Here is a 17072-nt window from a genome sequence, read left to right on the forward strand (position 1 = left end):
AGAAAACTGCTCCTTTACTTTCATTAGAGCAATTAAACTGCAAGATTAACCCTTTTAAAACACTACAAAATAATATATTATGGACTTTATTTTCTGGAGAATGCATGTTAATATGGGGTCGTATCTCAGCATAGCTGACCTGTGTGGCACAGATGATCGGCTTTCCTGCTTTGTTGCAGCGACCAATCATCATCTTCTGGGCCAGAAACACCTTTTCTGTGGGGATTTCAATACCCAGGTCTCCACGGGCAACCATGATGCCATCGCTGGCCTCCATGATCTCATCAAACCTGGTGAATAAAAGGAGATGCATTCAAATCCAAATAATTTTTAAATCACACATCTAATACTACATATTGAGTTTGGGGGTCGGTACAGCTGGAGAAACAGGTGTCATCAGCTTACCTGCGCACACCCTCGTGGTTCTCCAGCTTGCTGATGATCTTGATGTTCTTGCCCTTCTCTCCCAGCACCTTACGCACCTCGTGCACATCAGATGCCTTGCGGATGAAGGAGGCAAAGATCATGTCGACTCCCATCTCCACGCCGAACAGCAGGTCCTTGACGTCTTTCTCTGACACGGCGGGCAGGTCGACTGCAGCACCCGGCAGATTGACACCCTTCTTACTACCCAGAGTTCCTCCATTCTCAATTTCACACACCAGATAGTCCGAGCCTGAGAAAGAGACTTTATTCATCAAGCAGAAAAAGATGATTCTACCCATTACACAGTGTCCACACAAGTAGCAAACCAGCGTTATGTCACATTCACTTGAACAGACTAATGAGTTATAAATGCAATACTGTGCTTCAGCAACAGAAGCAAAAAAGTAAAAGCATCAAACTGATTTATCACAGGGTTCCTGCAGGTTTTGTGAGGGTAAATTTAATGACCAAGTAAAGAAAATGTAAGGAATAAATGGAAGGAGACACAAAAGTGAGTTTATGATTAAAACAAGAGCAAATTAGGGCTGCAACTAACGATTATTTTGATAATCGATTAGTTGGTCGATTATTTTTTCGATTAATCGGATTTAAAACAAACAATTTTCTTTTTTTATTTTATTGACAAAAACACACTATTCCACATTCTGCCCAATGTCCTTAAAACAAACGTTCCAACTGAATGCTATGAAAACATATAGTGCTTAACAATTTATTAGACCACCTGCCATAATAAAGAGAAAACACATTTTAGGAATTTTAGGAATCTGTCAAAAAATTGTTTAAATCAAAAAAAATTTATTGTCATTTATTTATAACTAAATACTTGTATTTATTCACATAACAAAAATGGCCTCCTATGCCCTTCATAGCTTGCGTTCTTGCTGGCATTGTTTAAGTACTTTTTGACTGTAATTGGGTATCTGAAAAAAACAACAACACTATAAAGCTCTCTGCCTTTCTTTCATAGATAACAGCAATAATTATATTATAGCATTAGAAACAGCCTACTACTGTTACTAAAGAGCTTGGCATATTGGAGGACTAACCCATACAGAAAGCTAAAAAATGATTTTGGTAATCACCAGTACTGTTAGTTTAGATCAGCAGTGGCACAAACCATAATTTGTTAAAAACCTTACATAAATTTGTTAAGCATTGTATATAGTGAATATAGTTTAAATCTCTGCATTAAAAATTTAAATAATAATAAAGATGATAAAGACGAATAAAATCACAAACTCAGTGGTAACCAATATGTAAGAGTAATGTTCTGCAGGAACACACGTTCCTTTGACCACAGTCACGTCATAGCCCGATTCGGACGGTAATTGTTTCTCATATGGACGTCTGTAAAAATAAATTTACTTATCACCTCAGTGATAAAACTCATGGATTCCGAATAGGGCTTAGTGTCATTTCTTTATCCTGTTAAAGGCGGTTTTGAAGCGTCTGATATTTATATTCAGACAATTACACGCTTTTATCCCCTTACAGTTCCTACTCTCATAAAATATGCGCAATGCATGTTGACCTTTAAAACTTAATTTAACTTTCAACAACAGATATTTCAGCACAATTAATGTTTTTGCGCTGATTATTAATTGTCTCCGTTTTCCGTCTGTCTGACGCCGCAGCGCTGGCGCTCATTCAGTAAAGATTAAAATTTAGCACAGACTGTCAGGACGGACCTTTATGCAAAAATGGAATAGTGATAGGTTTTAACCTCTTAAGACCCGAGAAAAATGTTTTAGGAAAAAGTTAGTTTTTGCTATGTCTTTACATTGTTTAGAGCATTAAAAAATAATGTAAAAAAATATATATATTAAAAAAAGATATTTCATTTTTGACGCGACCGGCTGAAGTTGGATAAGTATGTAAACTCCGTTGGACGTGCACTTTGTGCAGACCCGATTAATCGATAATGAGAATCGTTGTCGATGATTTTTGTGTTTTTGGGACAACATGTAATGAAAAAACAAGTGTAATAATGGGAGTAATAATCGACCAGATTTTCATAATAATATATAATATTTCATAGAATATAGAAATATAATTTCTTTCCACCAAGGAGAGGGAGTGGTCATAGTGAAACATCCAAACATTTAGTATCTCTGACTTAAAACTGTGGCATGTACAGTCTCAGAGAAATTCACAAAAATATAATGTCCTCATATGAGGCCACAGGGTCTTAAGAGGTTAAGTCAGAAAATCACATGATCATCATAGAAGAGCATGCACTTTGAATGTATTTCTTAATGAATTAACTGAATGAGAATTATGTCAAAACACAGAAAAAGAGTGCAATATTTCTTAATGCCCAAAACCCGTCTCCTCACTCACCTCCCACAGGTATATAGCTTCAGCAATGCCTGCCAGTACACAGAGACCATCAGGGGACGCACAGAGACACGTAACGATCCCAGGACACACAATCTTCTGCTGCAGCTGGTCCTGAAAGGTGGTAATGTGCAGAATTAAAAGGTTATTCAGGTGCTCTCACTGCAGGGTCCATCTGGAACTCACAAGCAGTGACAGCCATTAAACATACTTAGATTTGAATTTTAAATACTGCAGGAAAACAGAGTAATATTTTAGTTACATTTGAGAGAGAGCACGTATTTCTGGCTGTACAAAATTTTATATTGTTCATATTTCTGACAGGTGCACTTTCACCTTCATTCACTGAACCAAAACAGTTATAATCTGTCTGTTTCTAGGCTCATACTCACGTTGACAACCCCAGTCACACAACACAGTCATCTGAATAAACCAGTATTACTTATTTAATCTCTGGTAGCATCGATACAAACCAATAAACTGTTGGCTATTTATTAAATAGTTAGTCTACATATTATATCATGACCAGATGTGTGTATTAATGTTTGTTTGTTTAACGCCATGCCAGCTCTCATGGCTATTTTCATGGTGAGAAACTGTAAAACTATATTTGGTAGTATATTATATTATATTTGGTACTGTAAAACTATTTGGTTGAACTTAAACATTTCTCACAGGGTTAAAACCAGTACAATCTAACAAAACATGCTTTGTGGATAAGGGGTTTTGACAGTAAGAACATATTGGTAGATCTTCTCCTAAAATTAAAAACATGTTTATCATCCTGGCCTACTGCATAATGCTTATTAAAATATGAAAATCAGGACTTTATATTGCCAGTGACGACTGCAATATTTTTCAGCTGATATTTGTATTTTAGTATGTAACAAATATTATAGTTAAGATCACTTTTTTCCCGTTTCGAGCTTCTTTGCTTTCATTTAAATACTACTACGATGTGACACACATTTTAAAAAGTATACAAAAATTATAAAACGCTGTGCAGCACTCAAGTCTCCGCTCTCATAACTTGACATGTTAACTGTCCATTAACACTCATCTTTTAATTAAACTAAAGAACACTTTTTCTGAACAATTCTGCTATTTATTACTATATTCTTGAGTGGTAACATCAGTGATGCTTATTTTCAGTATTAACTAACGTTAGATGCAGCAGCTCTACACACCTTTCTTTGGATCTCCCACACGTTGATGAAGTTCTTGCCGAGTTGAGCTCCTAATATGTATTCTCCGTTCAGGACTGTTAAAGACCGGGAAGAGGTGTTGCCCCCGCGATAGGACAAGAACTCTGACCCGGAATGAGGGTCGAAAACCGCACAGTTAAACAGCTGACCCGCTGAATCTGCACACAGAACTACCTCCACGGGCGCTGACATGTTGGATTCACAAAGCGCGATTATTTTGGAAGGCGACGAGGGGCGGGTCTGTGCAACGTCATTTCCGATAAAGAAAGGGACTCTGGGAATTGCTGTTTTACGCTGTCAAACGTGTTTGTTTCGTGTTTTGTGTATGTTACAGTTTTTCTGAATTGCTAAAACACATTTCTTGAAACCATCACTCATTTTCTCAAAACCTTAAACACAAATCCAAATACTCAAACTAAATTCACGAAACCTCTGACTCTTCCATCAAAATCAAACAATCACTGCAAAACCATTTCACTTGCACTCAAAATCAAACTGTGCTCTCAGATCACACACACGAGTCAATAAAATAAACATGCTTTAGTAGTGTTTAACTTTTGCCGCTTATGTTTAGCATTTTGGAGCACAAATGCATCACAGTGTGATAAGTGTTTAAGTGAATGAGAAACAATAAACATTTTTTTTGGAACTACATGCGCTGGACACTGTGTTCTCCATTTTTTGATTTAGTGTCTAATGAATGATCAGTAGTGTATATTATTGACTAATGTGTGTATGATTTGAAAACGTTGTTTGATTATGAGCACAGGTGAAATGGTTTTGAAGCGATTGTTTGATTTTGCCAGAAGAGTCAGGGGTTCTGTGAACTTAGTTTGAAGGTTTGGATTTGTGTTTAAGGTTTTGAGAAAATGAGTGATGGTTTCAAGAAATGTGTTTTAGCCATTCAGAAAAACTGTAATAGGAGAAGACTGAAAAACAGTAGTCATAGTAGTTATAATTTACATGGGAGTGGGTCGCCCCCTCACGGTGGCCGACATGTTGAGATCACATGACCAGTCAAATAGGCTATTACTCACTTTATTTCAGTATCATACTAAATTAATAAATAATTACAGGATATGCTTAAAAACATGTATCTTTCATGAAAAAAGGTCAAGTTGTTTAATTTCTCATTTTAATCACATTTGAGTGATAAGTTACCGTCATTTTATGGTTGAATTTAAATGTAGATCATAGTATATACCTTTTATTGGTGTGTGTGCGTGCGTGAGTGTGTGTGTGTGTGAGTGAGTGTGTCTTACTTTTTTCCTTTCTCTTAGTATCGTTCTGGGAACTCTTTCAACAGATTATTGTTAAAAAGGCTGACACAGTAGTGATGGAAAGGTTACACATATTAAGGCTGTCTTTTATCAAGTCAAAATTAGACAGTCAACATTTTAACTTTATTCAAAAATAGCTTTCAAAAGGATTTCATGAATTTCTTAAAAAAAAAAAAAAAAAAAGAAAAAAAAAAAAAAGAAAAAAAAAAAAGAAGAGACAGTGGTAAAACAGTGCGATCAAATCTCTGAATAGCTCTTAATATTAATATATCATTGGCATATTAGCCTGGTTACTCCAAACAAAAATAAATACAATTCAGATACATCTAGACCCTAAAATCCATATATTTTTCCCAAATAAAAACAAACAAAAAAATTACCACCAATGAAGTACAGCATATGTTTGTTGAATAAGGTGAAAAATTCTCCATTGCTCCCAACTGTGCCACCAAAAATGCCTTCATTAACTACATGTGATCATAAATTTGGCATCAGCACTTCCAAATGAAGATTTAAATGTGCTTTAAGTCCAGGGTTACAAGTGCACCTGAGCGGTGTCCTCAGAACAGTGTTGCACCGAAACATGTACCCAAATGCTCCATCATCCAGCCTTCCTCTTGTCTCTGAGAATAAACCAGAGTCTCATTAGCACACAGGATACTGATTCATTATCAACACCGACACAACAGAGACTGTAATCAGCTTGAATACTCTAAATATGATTCACTTAAACACAAAATGCACTTACATGGTACCAAAAGCAGACTAAGGCAAACGATCATGGCCAGTGTAACACTTCTCGTGGTGATTCCTTGGGCTCCGCTGTCATTGAGTTCAACATGATATTCATGTTTATGGTGGTCCACATCTTTGCACTTTGTGCTGTGGTGAAGTGACAGGAATCTCATATCATTTCAGCAACAAAATATGATATTTAAATTCACCAGCAACCATAAATGTAATGCAATGTACGATTTTGCAGGATATTTTCGCATTGCATGCTTTATAAACTAATTTAGGCATTAGACGAATGCTTTAATAAAACACGAACTCTTTCAAGAGTGATGAAATAGAGTTGAAAGTGGTGGAAGAGATGCTGAATGACTTACAGTTGCTTCTGTAAATATTGCTTGGTGGTCTCGCAGGCCTGTTTCTGTTTCTCTGCGGCAGTTTGAAGCTGTTTAGAAGCAAGGTGTAGAGCCTCACAAGATGCCAACTCCTGAGCCTTCAGAGTCAAATTGTGCTCCAGGGCTTCAATCTGGTCTGAAACGATAATGAAAAACTCTCCTCAGACGATACAACTCATAACGTTTTGTCAAATCTTTTTCTATGTAATGCCAATAGTATGTAGCCCTTCACAATGTTAGCGCTCCTCTTCAAACACTCTTAACAATATGCCAAACATTCTTTGAGGAAAAAGTCCATTGGCTTATAAGGCAATGTCTAGGCACGGCATAACTTATCAGTTTGTTTCTTAAAGGACCTCAGTGATGTCAGAGCACTATTTTGAGTCGTAGCTGGTAGCTGACTGGTATTGTTCGCTTGCTGCTTTGTCTCAAATTCGACACTGGTGTTAAAATATGGCCTTGGTGCGAAACGTTTTTTGAAAGTTTTGTGAAAAGCTTGCTAGCTGTTTTCAGATAACTGCATTAAAAGGGCCGAGCGAGGCGATTTTAATCAGTGTTTGCTACAGTCTCTCTCGCTCTTGTATTCCCTCTTATTTTCATATCTCATGCATTCAGGAGTCATTTCCTGCAGTTGTTTAGTGAGCCAGGAAATCCATTGCAACTTAAACAATAATCTGGCTTGAAATGTTCAATATAAATTTGGATAAACAGTACTGCGCTCCCTGCTGGAAAAAACAAACAAACAATGACTTTAGGTGGTTTTATAGTCTTAACAGGTTGGTTTGAGTTGATCTTAGCTGGTTTAAGATGGTGTTTGTTGGTTTGAGATGGTCTTAAGTAGTTTAAGATGGTCTCCCATCTGGCAAAGGTGACTTTAACTGTTCTAGATGGTCTCCAGCTTAATTTAAAAGGGTTTGTCAGCCTTATGGTCTATGGTTTCCCATGTCTGACCAACTGGTATTTAACTGGTCTAGATGGTCTCTAACCAGGTCAGTCTGGTTGTAGATGATGCTGAAAACCAATCAACAAATCAGTCCAGCCAGGCTGGGAAACCAGTTAAGGCCAACAAACTAGCTTAAGCCAGAATAGGCTTTTTTTTTTAGGCAGTTATATTAAACATAATAATAAAAAACCTTTAAATTATGTTATCCGGGTACAATTTTAGAATACATACACACTACCATTTGGGGCCCGTAATTGTTTTTAAAGAAAGTAATATTTTTATTCAGCAAGGATGCATTAAATTGATCAAATTAATGATTTCAAATAAATGCTCTTCTTTTGAACTTTTTATTCAATAAAGAAACGTTAGAAACATTAGAAAAATGTATCCACAATGTTTCCACAAAAATATTAAGCAGTGCAACTGTTTTCAACACTGATAATAATAAGAAACGTTTTATGAGCAGCAAATCAGCACATTGGAATGATTTCTGAAGGATCATGTGATGCTGAAGACTGGAGTAATGATGCTGAAACTTCAGCTTGGTATCACAGGAATAAATTACATTTTAAAATGTGTTCAAATAGTTATTTTAAATTATAATAAAATTTCACAATATTGTTGTTTTACTTGATTTTTAATCAAACAAATGCAGTCTTCTTTCAAAAACATTAAAATCCCAAACTTTTGAACAGCAGTGTAATTTTTATTTGTATTGAATTTGACAACCTTTTCTGTGAATATAATACATAAATGCACATAACAAGGCAAAGAAATCTGACCAAAAATAGATGATTTTTATAGGAAAAATAACCGCTAGTTACGGTGCTTCATGTTATTACAACAGCCACTGTAGAGAATTCCATGTCACAAACAAACCTTTCCTATTTGTTCTCTCTTCCGAGTTTCTATGGTTACATGGGAAAATGCATCTAAGAATATCGTCAGAGAGAGAGAGCACTCTTTCATGGCTGCTCTGAAGAGAGGAAAAACTCTGACGTGAATTTTCCTACCTTTCTGCAGGCTGATTTCAGCAGTGAGGTTTTCCTCGATGAGCTTGTATTCTTCGATTTTGCTGTCCAAAATTGTGATGTTTCCATTCAGAATGGCCTGCGGAGAGAGACAGAATGTCAATTAAACACAAGTTAATAACCGGGGTGAGGTTCGGCTGTGGATGTTTGCACTAAGACATTAAGGTGTGGCTGTCAGATCTCAGGGGCGTGTGAGTGAACACCGCCACCTCCAAAGGTCAAAAACGGCATTTGACAAAACAAGACCACAAAAAATCAAGACAAAAACCTCTTTAAATACAACACAACACCCATGTTTTGTCAGAAACATAATAACCCCAGGAACAATGTGAAGATTATCAGGAACGTTTTTTCCAGGAAGAGCTGTGATTGATATCCTGCCCCCTCAATGGGCAAGAGATGCGTTTAATGTTCGGATCATAGGATTTGGCATATATTTGCATAACTCTTCAGATTTAACTCGACCTGATCTGTTCTCTACTTCCCGTTGGGGCTCATTATGTAAAACAAAACCAGTTTCATATCTGAGTTTCAACAAAAAGAAAACTTAAAGCCATGTTTTTTTCATATCTGCATGTCATAACCTCATAATCTGTTAACGTACTGAGGTTAAGATAAACTCACATTTTCTTGCAGGCAGGCGTTCAAAGAGATGTTCATAAACTGTATTTGCTCCTTGTACTGGTCGATTTGCTTCTGTAGAGCAGTCTGGTTCCTCCATCCCTGTCTCACCAGCTCCTCGAGAGCTTTTCGGTCTTTGGTCCACACGACTTTTGCCCCTTCATGTCTCTCCCGGAGGGCTTGCATCTCCGTCCGACACTGACTGGCTCCTTTCATCTCGGGCGAAGTGGCCCATACCACAATAATGATAACAGAGATGATCGACCACAGGACCAGGCAGGCGATCACGATGTTACGTGTAGTCTGAGAAGATTTGGAGCTTGCCATCCTTTCAGGCTGGGGATGTCCGAGAAGAACGGGCTGGTGGGTATGAATCCGACGAGAGACCGTCTTCTAAGTGAAATGAAACTTTTAAAGCCTGGGTTTCCCCTCCAAGCTCGGCACAGGAAAGGGGAGTGGCTCTGCTCCTGTGATGGGACCTGTGGTCAAGTTCCTCAGTGCTCCAAACATACGGACTGCCTCAACGTGACATCAGCTAGAGGTTATACTTTGCCGTTAGTGGGGAAACCAAAAGTCACCTCCCTCCTGTTTTTACTGAAAGAGCGTGTTTCAGTTTCCATTCCTCTGCGCTGGGGAGTGTCCTGGCAGGGGCCCCAGATCCACCTCGGCTAGGTCTTATTCTGAGCGGTTTTAACTGGAGCAACTCAGTGTTTCCTGAACTTTTGCCAGGCACAGAGTGTCCATGCCCCGTTGAGTCACATGAACACACACATACAGCAGCTATGAGGAGGATTGACTCAATTTATCTCTATAGAGATAATATCTGTCACTTGCTTACACTTTATAAAGGTAGACAGGCTGGTATGTATATATTGAATCTCCATAGACCTCATATAACGGCTCAAGCGTCCTCTGCTGGTTAAAGAGCAGCAGTTCAGAGCTGGTTCGAGTTAGAATGGACCTTCGAAATTCTGCTGCCCAGTGTTTCCTGCGAGTGGTGAGTCATCAGTTGGGGGGTGATTACATAATCCTGAAGGGTGGCAGCTGTTTCCATGGGCCGTGGCCCCCTTCTATTGAATTCCTGCGTTTGAGTTATGAACTCTTGCAAGATTCTGGTGCATTGTGAAATAGATTTTGTCAGACTTGGGAAGATTAAAAGCATCTGTCGGTTTTGCACAGTTCTGGGGTGGAAGTTTATTCATTGTTGCATCCATCCATCCATTTTCCAAACCATTTCATTTCATTAAATAAAATGTAATCATTTTATAATACACTAAAGGTAAAGTTTTAACCTTAGAAAGCCTACTGTTCTAAAATTTCTAAGGCCCCTAAATTCTCAGTATGATGAAAATTTTGCTGAAAAACCTGTTGTACACAATTTACTACATGCCTTCTGTCGTCTGATAGTTTATACTTTTTTTTAGCAAACAAAAGACCTTAAAATTGTAAAAATGTCCACAATGTGTCTTTTTGCTTTGAAATCGTCACTAAGTAAACGTCAGAATACATTTTTGTTTTGTTTGTAATATTTCAAGATTAACTCTTACTGGACTGAAAAAAAAAAAACGTAGGTTTACTTGATTATCCATAAATCATTTTCAGAAAGATCATGTTTAAATGTGAGTATCAAATATGACACAACAGGTTATTGATGAACGTTTATTTGTTCATCTCTCAATTATCATGGAATTTCATTGTTTTGTTTTGCCCCACAATATAAACTACAGAGCTTTGATCATTTATCTTATTAAAACACATTACTGGGAGATATAGAGTGACAACTAATATTTATAATACGTATAACTTATATATTCATTGATTTATACTACAAGCTATCAATATTTCATCATATTGTTTGGCCATACAAATATCAGCAACTGCATCAAATTGCTTTTTTTTTTTTGCCAATTGTTTTCCTCCTTGAGTATGAGATCCATATTCTCCTATGTAAAACTACATGAGTCATAAAAGCCTGGCACTTGAAAACTATGCTCAGGAAAAAAACTATAAACTGCTCCGTTTCCACAAAAAAAAACAGACTATTGTTTCATATGTCAAGCTTTATAGGGTTAATAAACAAAATGTTGGCAGTCTCTCCACACCCAAGCGGTTTTCCATATTACTCTTGTTCTTTGTTTGCATTGAAAATTTGCATGTGTACATTGACAACGTCAAGATCTACCCTCCGCTGTAAAGCCAGCCAGCAATAACAGAGCACTCGGACAGGCATTTTGCACCAGTGCTCTGACTCACTCACTAACCTAATGAATTTGAACTCCAGATCTCTAGATTCCATTTGTGTCTATTCTGGGCAGAAAACATCAGGTTCAGATTCCAGTTTGAGAAACTCACAGTGAGTTTTATGTACACACGTTCTTATTTAATGTTCTGTTAATAATTAGTAATGGAGAAGATGAGAACTACAACAACTGGTGCATTCACAAGACAGAGATAAGGCAGAACGCATATAAAGTGATTTAAATTAGTAGGACCATATGTTGAGTGTGTTTGTATCTCTCTCTCTTTTATTCTAAAACACAGTCAGTGATAAAATATTAATAACTGGTACCATAAAACATGCCAGACTATATAATTAATATATGCATAACACTGATATACAATAGAAATGTCAAGAATTGACAGAAATGTCCTGTAGTGTGACATATAGCCTATAAATGATACAACTATCAACCAACAATAACACTATTTCTAATTCTTGTGTAATTACTATACTTGTAATGAGATCATTTTAATTTTGAGACTACATTGAGAATCCATTTGTACTTTTAAAAATGTATTTCTCACACAACAGGAGCATATAAAGCTGAACTTATAAAAGCTAGCATGTTGTTGATGTGAAATGATCAAGGGTTTAATTATATTTTATGTTAACGACGACTGATGGTGATGATGATGGGTGATTTGTTGACGGTAACAAGGTCGCACTTGTTTGCAGTTGAGAGATACACACGCACTCTTTTTGTGGTCAGACTCTTCTGGTACTAAAGAACATGCCACCTGTCCTTTGGAAAAGCAAAATAATATGGTAGCTGTTGGAAAACCTATGACATAGTGATTGTAGCTCCACCCACTGTTGACAGCTGCATCCTATTCTGGCTCCAATTAGGGGCCTTTAAGAAGGGTTGCTTCCGAGCAGTAGTCAGTTCATTCCTTGTTCACTGCTCTGGATTATTTCATATGGTGTTGTGGCTGTGTACAGATGTAAGTTTACTGTTTGTTTTGTATGGTTTGGATTTATTTGCAATTCCTTGATTGTTTAAATATTATTTATTTATTTTGTTTAAGTTCAGAAACCAGTCTGATACCTGTGGAACGAGTGATGTACTGGCATTGGTGAAAAAAAACTTGTAAATGGATATTGCCTCAAGGTGTTTTAACTGACATCCCATTGTGATGCTCCCCCTACGAATAAGCAGTAACCTAAGAGTCTCTTACAGTAGCACTTTATTATTATTATTATGCTTTTAAGAAAAGCATAATAATCTGGTAATACTTTATTTTAAGGACCAATTCTAACTCTTAACTAGTATGTCAATTAATAGCATATTGGCTGTTTATTACCTAGTATAAAGCACATATTGTTACGGAGTGACAGAGACGTGAGGCGTGCGGATCCATTTGCAAAGCTTTATTAGAAGACATGGTCAGAAACAGGCAGGGTCGAACACCAGCAAACAGATATGGCACAGGCAAGACACAAGAGTAATCCGTTAAACAGGCGTGGGTTGATCGATGGAGAACGTAATCCAAAGGGCTTGACAAGAGGTGTAATCCGAGGAACACGAGCAAAAGTCCAGGCAAGGTGCAAACATAATCCAAAAGACAAGACGAAAGGGTAATCCAAAATACTCGGGTACAAGGGAAAATACACAGGAAAGCAGGCAAGGCAAGACTCTGACAATGACTAGACTATGAAAACTGGAGCAGGCTCCGTAAAGTATCAGCTAGGGTAGCGATATGCACTTACAATACTAGGCAGTTTGAGAAGGATCTGAGTGGGTGTAATATAGTGTGTGTGTGATTGGTTACAGCTGTGTGCAATAAGTGCAATGGATGATGGGAAATGTAGTCCAGGATGACATGCAACAGTTTGTGCAGTGTGAGAATCAATGTAACGGAAGGGTGACCTCTGGTGGCAATCGGACGGAAGTCCATGGACAAGATTTGTGACGCATATAAATGGCTTATGCTGCATAACCATAATTAAATTCCTAAACTTAACACCTACCTTATTAACTATTAATAAGCAGCAAATTAAGAGTTTAGTAAGGCAAAAGTACTAGTTAATAGTTAATAGTGAAACTTGGACCTTAAAATAAAGTGTGACCAAATGTACAATTGTCCTTGGTTGTGTATCTTTAAAGGGGTAGTTCAGTCAAAAATGAAAATTCTGTCATCATTTACTCGCTCTCAAGTTGCTCCAAACTTGATTCTCTCTCCTGTTGAACAATTGTTGACAAAAAAAATATATTTAACACCCATTCCCACCTCCACAAAAGCAGCATAGTAGTACTAGTGATCTCACACAGCAACACAACACAACTGATGTATAACTCACAACCCAGCAACACACCTGTAGCTGTATAACGTTAAAACAGCCACACTGCTTTTTAACAAAAAAGCAAAACAGCAAGATTTATTTGACATCAAATCAAAAATGTCAAGAATGCTCTCTAATCGCTCTCACGGTACTTTGATGTCTTACACAGAACAGTCTGTGCAGTGCTGCTTCAAGTCAAATGCCTATTGTGTTTTGTTAGGAGACGCACAACAGTTCTTCTGTGGCTTTAGGTGATATTTTCATTTACACAATTTTGCAAAATCAAACAATATTGTGTCTAATATACACCACAATATTAACTACTTCTTATTAAATTGTTGTAAATAAATATCACATTTGCAACTGGTCAGTTCCTAAACTTAACACCTACCTTACTAACTATTAATAAGCAGCAAATTAAGAGTTTAGTGAGGCAAAAGTACTAGTTAATAGTTAATAGTGAAACTTGGACCTTAAAATAAAGTGTGACCAAATGTACAATTGTCCTTGGTTGTGTATCTTTAAAGGGGTAGTTCAGTCAAAAATGAAAATTCTGTCATCATTTACTCGCTCTCAAGTTGCTCCAAACTTGATTCTCTCTCCTGTTGAACAATTGTTGACAAAAAATATATATTTAACACCCATTCCCACCTCCACAAAAGCAGCATAGTAGTACTAGTGATCTCACACAGCAACACAACACAACTGATGTATAACTCACAACCCAGCAACACACCTGTAGCTGTATAACGTTAAAACAGCCACACTGCTTTTTAACAAAAAAGCAAAACAGCAAGATTTATTTGACATCAAATCAAAAATGTCAAGAATGCTCTCTAATCGCTCTCACGGTACTTTGATGTCTTACACAGAACAGTCTGTGCAGTGCTGCTTCAAGTCAAATGCCTTGTGTTTTGTTAAGAGACGCACAACAGTTCTTCTGTGGCTTTAGGTGATATTTTCATTTACACAATTTTGCAAAATCAAACAATATTGTGTCTAATATACACCACAATATTAACTACTTCTTATTAAATTGTTGTAAATAAATATCACATTTGCAACTGGTCAGTGTTTAAAAAATACTGGGAAATCACTTCACATAACCCTATAAGAGTGATTACTGATAGACAGTCTAAAAAAAGGAGGAAAAAAGTAGAAAGTCGTTACTATGTACTGCTACATAGTAACGACTTTCTACTTCGAGGACCTTGATAGAAATGTAGTGGAGTGAAAATTACGATATTTGTCTTTCCAGTGTATTGAAGTCATAATGTTATAGTGTCACAAGCTTCCAGTACACGGAGACAACAACAACACACAGATAATAAAAATGAGATGTGAATAAAATACACATGCATAAATATAAACCACAAAAAAGAGAATAAATTGTATGTACAGGTGTGCTATAGATGGAATAGGAATAGAATAAATAAAATAAGTTGTAGGGATGTACTAGGGTTTAGGGTGATAAATAAGTATAAGGTTATTGCACATACTGTACTTTAATTGCACAAGTCCGAATAAACGAAATCTGGTAGAAGATTGTGTGGTGTGTTCTGCCGAATGTTCAGCAGCTCATCCCTGGTAAAACTGATCGTGTTTGAGAAACAAAAAACAGGAAAAACGAACAAAAACAGTACAAACACTGGAGAGCCAAACATTGAGGCTGCCGTCTGTGGCACCATCGCATGATTTTTATTGATGTCATGATTTGATTTTTATTCCTGTCAAAAATTAAATGCAGCACTACCGTAACTAAAAGTCTAAGAAACTCACTTTGTGTTATTATAAGCTCACTTCAATAATATACTGAGCACCTAGTCCAAGGAGTGTGCAATTTATTGTGCTTGTTTAGCTCAGGGTTTGTGGAGGAACCCCTGTCGGAAGATGCTGGAACTACACCACCGGATGGCAAAAAGCAAGTTTCTCCACATTCAAAACTACAAAACATTTAGTTTCCCAAGAAACATTGGAATCACAACCATGAAAGTACTTTATTCATATTTATTGTATTAAATACTGTTTGTTTTTTACCAAAATACTGTAGTTTGGATGAGAAGTTAAACTGTGCATGATTGTCCAGTTTATTGCATTATTATTATCTGCATGTGTAATTTCTGGGGTCATGACCCCATCATTTGCACCCACCCTCCAGCAGTCTCATTTCTCCTGAGAGACTCATGTGACTGTAAGGACTGAACTCACCGTCCTACAGGAAGCGGCTTCATACAGACAGCCACACTTCAGCTCTCACCCAAGTTCACTTGTATAAATAATAAAACAATGGATCTTCACATAAGCTGCAACATAAAGCTGTTTACACTTCTGAATCTGGCACTGCACTGTAAGTGTTTTCTATGGAGTGAAAACAGTATCAAAACCTCCTACAAATGCACGCAAGAGATTCAAAGGTGCGCACTCGAATCCACAAAAGCACGCGAGAGATCCACAGGCGCGCACACGAATGCACGTGAGAGGCCCACACTGGTGCACACAATCCACAAATGCACGCGAGAGATCCACACACACGCACATGAATCCACAAATGCACATGAGAGATCCACTGGCGCACACATGGCAATCCAGAAAAAGGCAGTAAGTGCATTAATTGTTTCTTTGCTTACAGTATGATCCACAAAAAGATTTTTACCACCCGTTTTTTAATGCACAACAAATCGCGAGTCCTTTGCATTAGTGTTCCGCCTTAAAAATGTACGTGAATACTTGCTTTTGTATTTGTGGATTCTTTTGAGACTATCATTCAGTGGCCTAAATTCACAAATGCGCACACGCCTATCTGTACACATTACCTTCAACGGTGTCATGTGGAGTCTTCGCGTCTTCCTCAGGAGGGCGCTTAATGGACTTCAAGTAGACAAAGTGTGAAACTACAATATATCTCTCGCGTGTGTTTGTGGATTGTGGTCGCGAGTGTGGATCTCTTGCGTGCGTTTGTAGGAGGTTTTGATACTGTTTTCACTCCATGGTTTTCAACTCATATTTTCTCCTCGAATATTTTACGTTTGTTTTTTGATGTTTAAATAAACATAATGCTGATTTAATTTTTGCATCTGTTTTTTCCTTTTTTATTATTTTAATGTTTTTAAAAAATATTATTTCTACTTTAAGGGTTATATAATATTCATGTTTTTTTTTGTTTTTTTTATATATAAATATTGTAAAAAAAAAAAAATATGTAAAATAAATATTTTAAAACAACAAAATATTTAAAAACTAATAATATTGAAAATATTCATGATCTGAATATATTTCTTCATCACTTACACACTATATAAACATTTGACTGTGTATGTAATTTCAGGGTTTTTATGGAAGACTTCATTGACCGTCTCTGTGCAGCAGGGGGCAAAATGTCATGCTGAGCTGCCCACTGATGGCCACCAGCAGCCAGGAGGTTATGAGCTGGTATAAGCAGACTCCATGGCATGGGCCACAGTTGATCCTCTGCTACAGAATCACCAACACTTCACGGGTGCGCTACGGCACACGACTGGAC

General features: G+C 37.1%; 2 protein-coding genes across 2 annotated transcripts in view; both read right to left on the reverse strand.

Annotated features, from left to right (window-relative positions):
• LOC107723838 (WD repeat-containing protein 18-like) overlaps window positions 1-4197 on the reverse strand; it is a 91167-nt gene extending 86970 nt beyond the window's left edge. The window contains exons 1-4 of the mRNA XM_016532552.1: window positions 3972-4197; window positions 2772-2898; window positions 406-676; window positions 140-290 (exon numbers count right to left, since the gene is read on the reverse strand). Coding sequence (XP_016388038.1) covers window positions 140-290; window positions 406-676; window positions 2772-2898; window positions 3972-4181 — 759 coding nt within the window. The 5' untranslated portion in view covers window positions 4182-4197. The remainder of the gene's footprint in view (window positions 1-139; window positions 291-405; window positions 677-2771; window positions 2899-3971) is intronic.
• A 1263-nt stretch (window positions 4198-5460) lies between these two features.
• On the reverse strand, window positions 5461-9637 carry LOC107723855 (uncharacterized). Its single transcript, XM_016532582.1, has 5 exons — window positions 8995-9637; window positions 8353-8449; window positions 6379-6532; window positions 6018-6151; window positions 5461-5892 (listed from the first exon to the last, which is right to left on the reverse strand). Coding segments are annotated over exons 1-5 (711 nt in total). The 5' UTR covers window positions 9319-9637; the 3' UTR covers window positions 5461-5890.
• Between the last annotated feature and the right edge of the window lie 7435 nt (window positions 9638-17072).

The sequence above is a fragment of the Sinocyclocheilus rhinocerous genome, unplaced genomic scaffold (genome assembly GCF_001515625.1).
Source record: "Sinocyclocheilus rhinocerous isolate Xijiao unplaced genomic scaffold, SAMN03320098_v1.1 scaffold1296, whole genome shotgun sequence".
NCBI lineage: Eukaryota > Metazoa > Chordata > Actinopteri > Cypriniformes > Cyprinidae > Sinocyclocheilus > Sinocyclocheilus rhinocerous.

Bases quoted from the DNA above. Each gene is read 5' to 3' on its own strand.
- LOC107723855 (XM_016532582.1), bottom strand. From the start codon at position 9,318: ATGGCAAGCTCCAAATCTTCTCAGACTACACGTAACATCGTGATCGCC. The intron at 8,450-8,994 runs GTGAGTTTATCT...CTCTCTCCGCAG, and splicing joins ACGCCTGCCTGCAAGAAAAT to GCCATTCTGAATGGAAACAT. The intron at 6,533-8,352 runs GTAGGAAAATTC...TTATCGTTTCAG, and splicing joins TGAAATCAGCCTGCAGAAAG to ACCAGATTGAAGCCCTGGAG.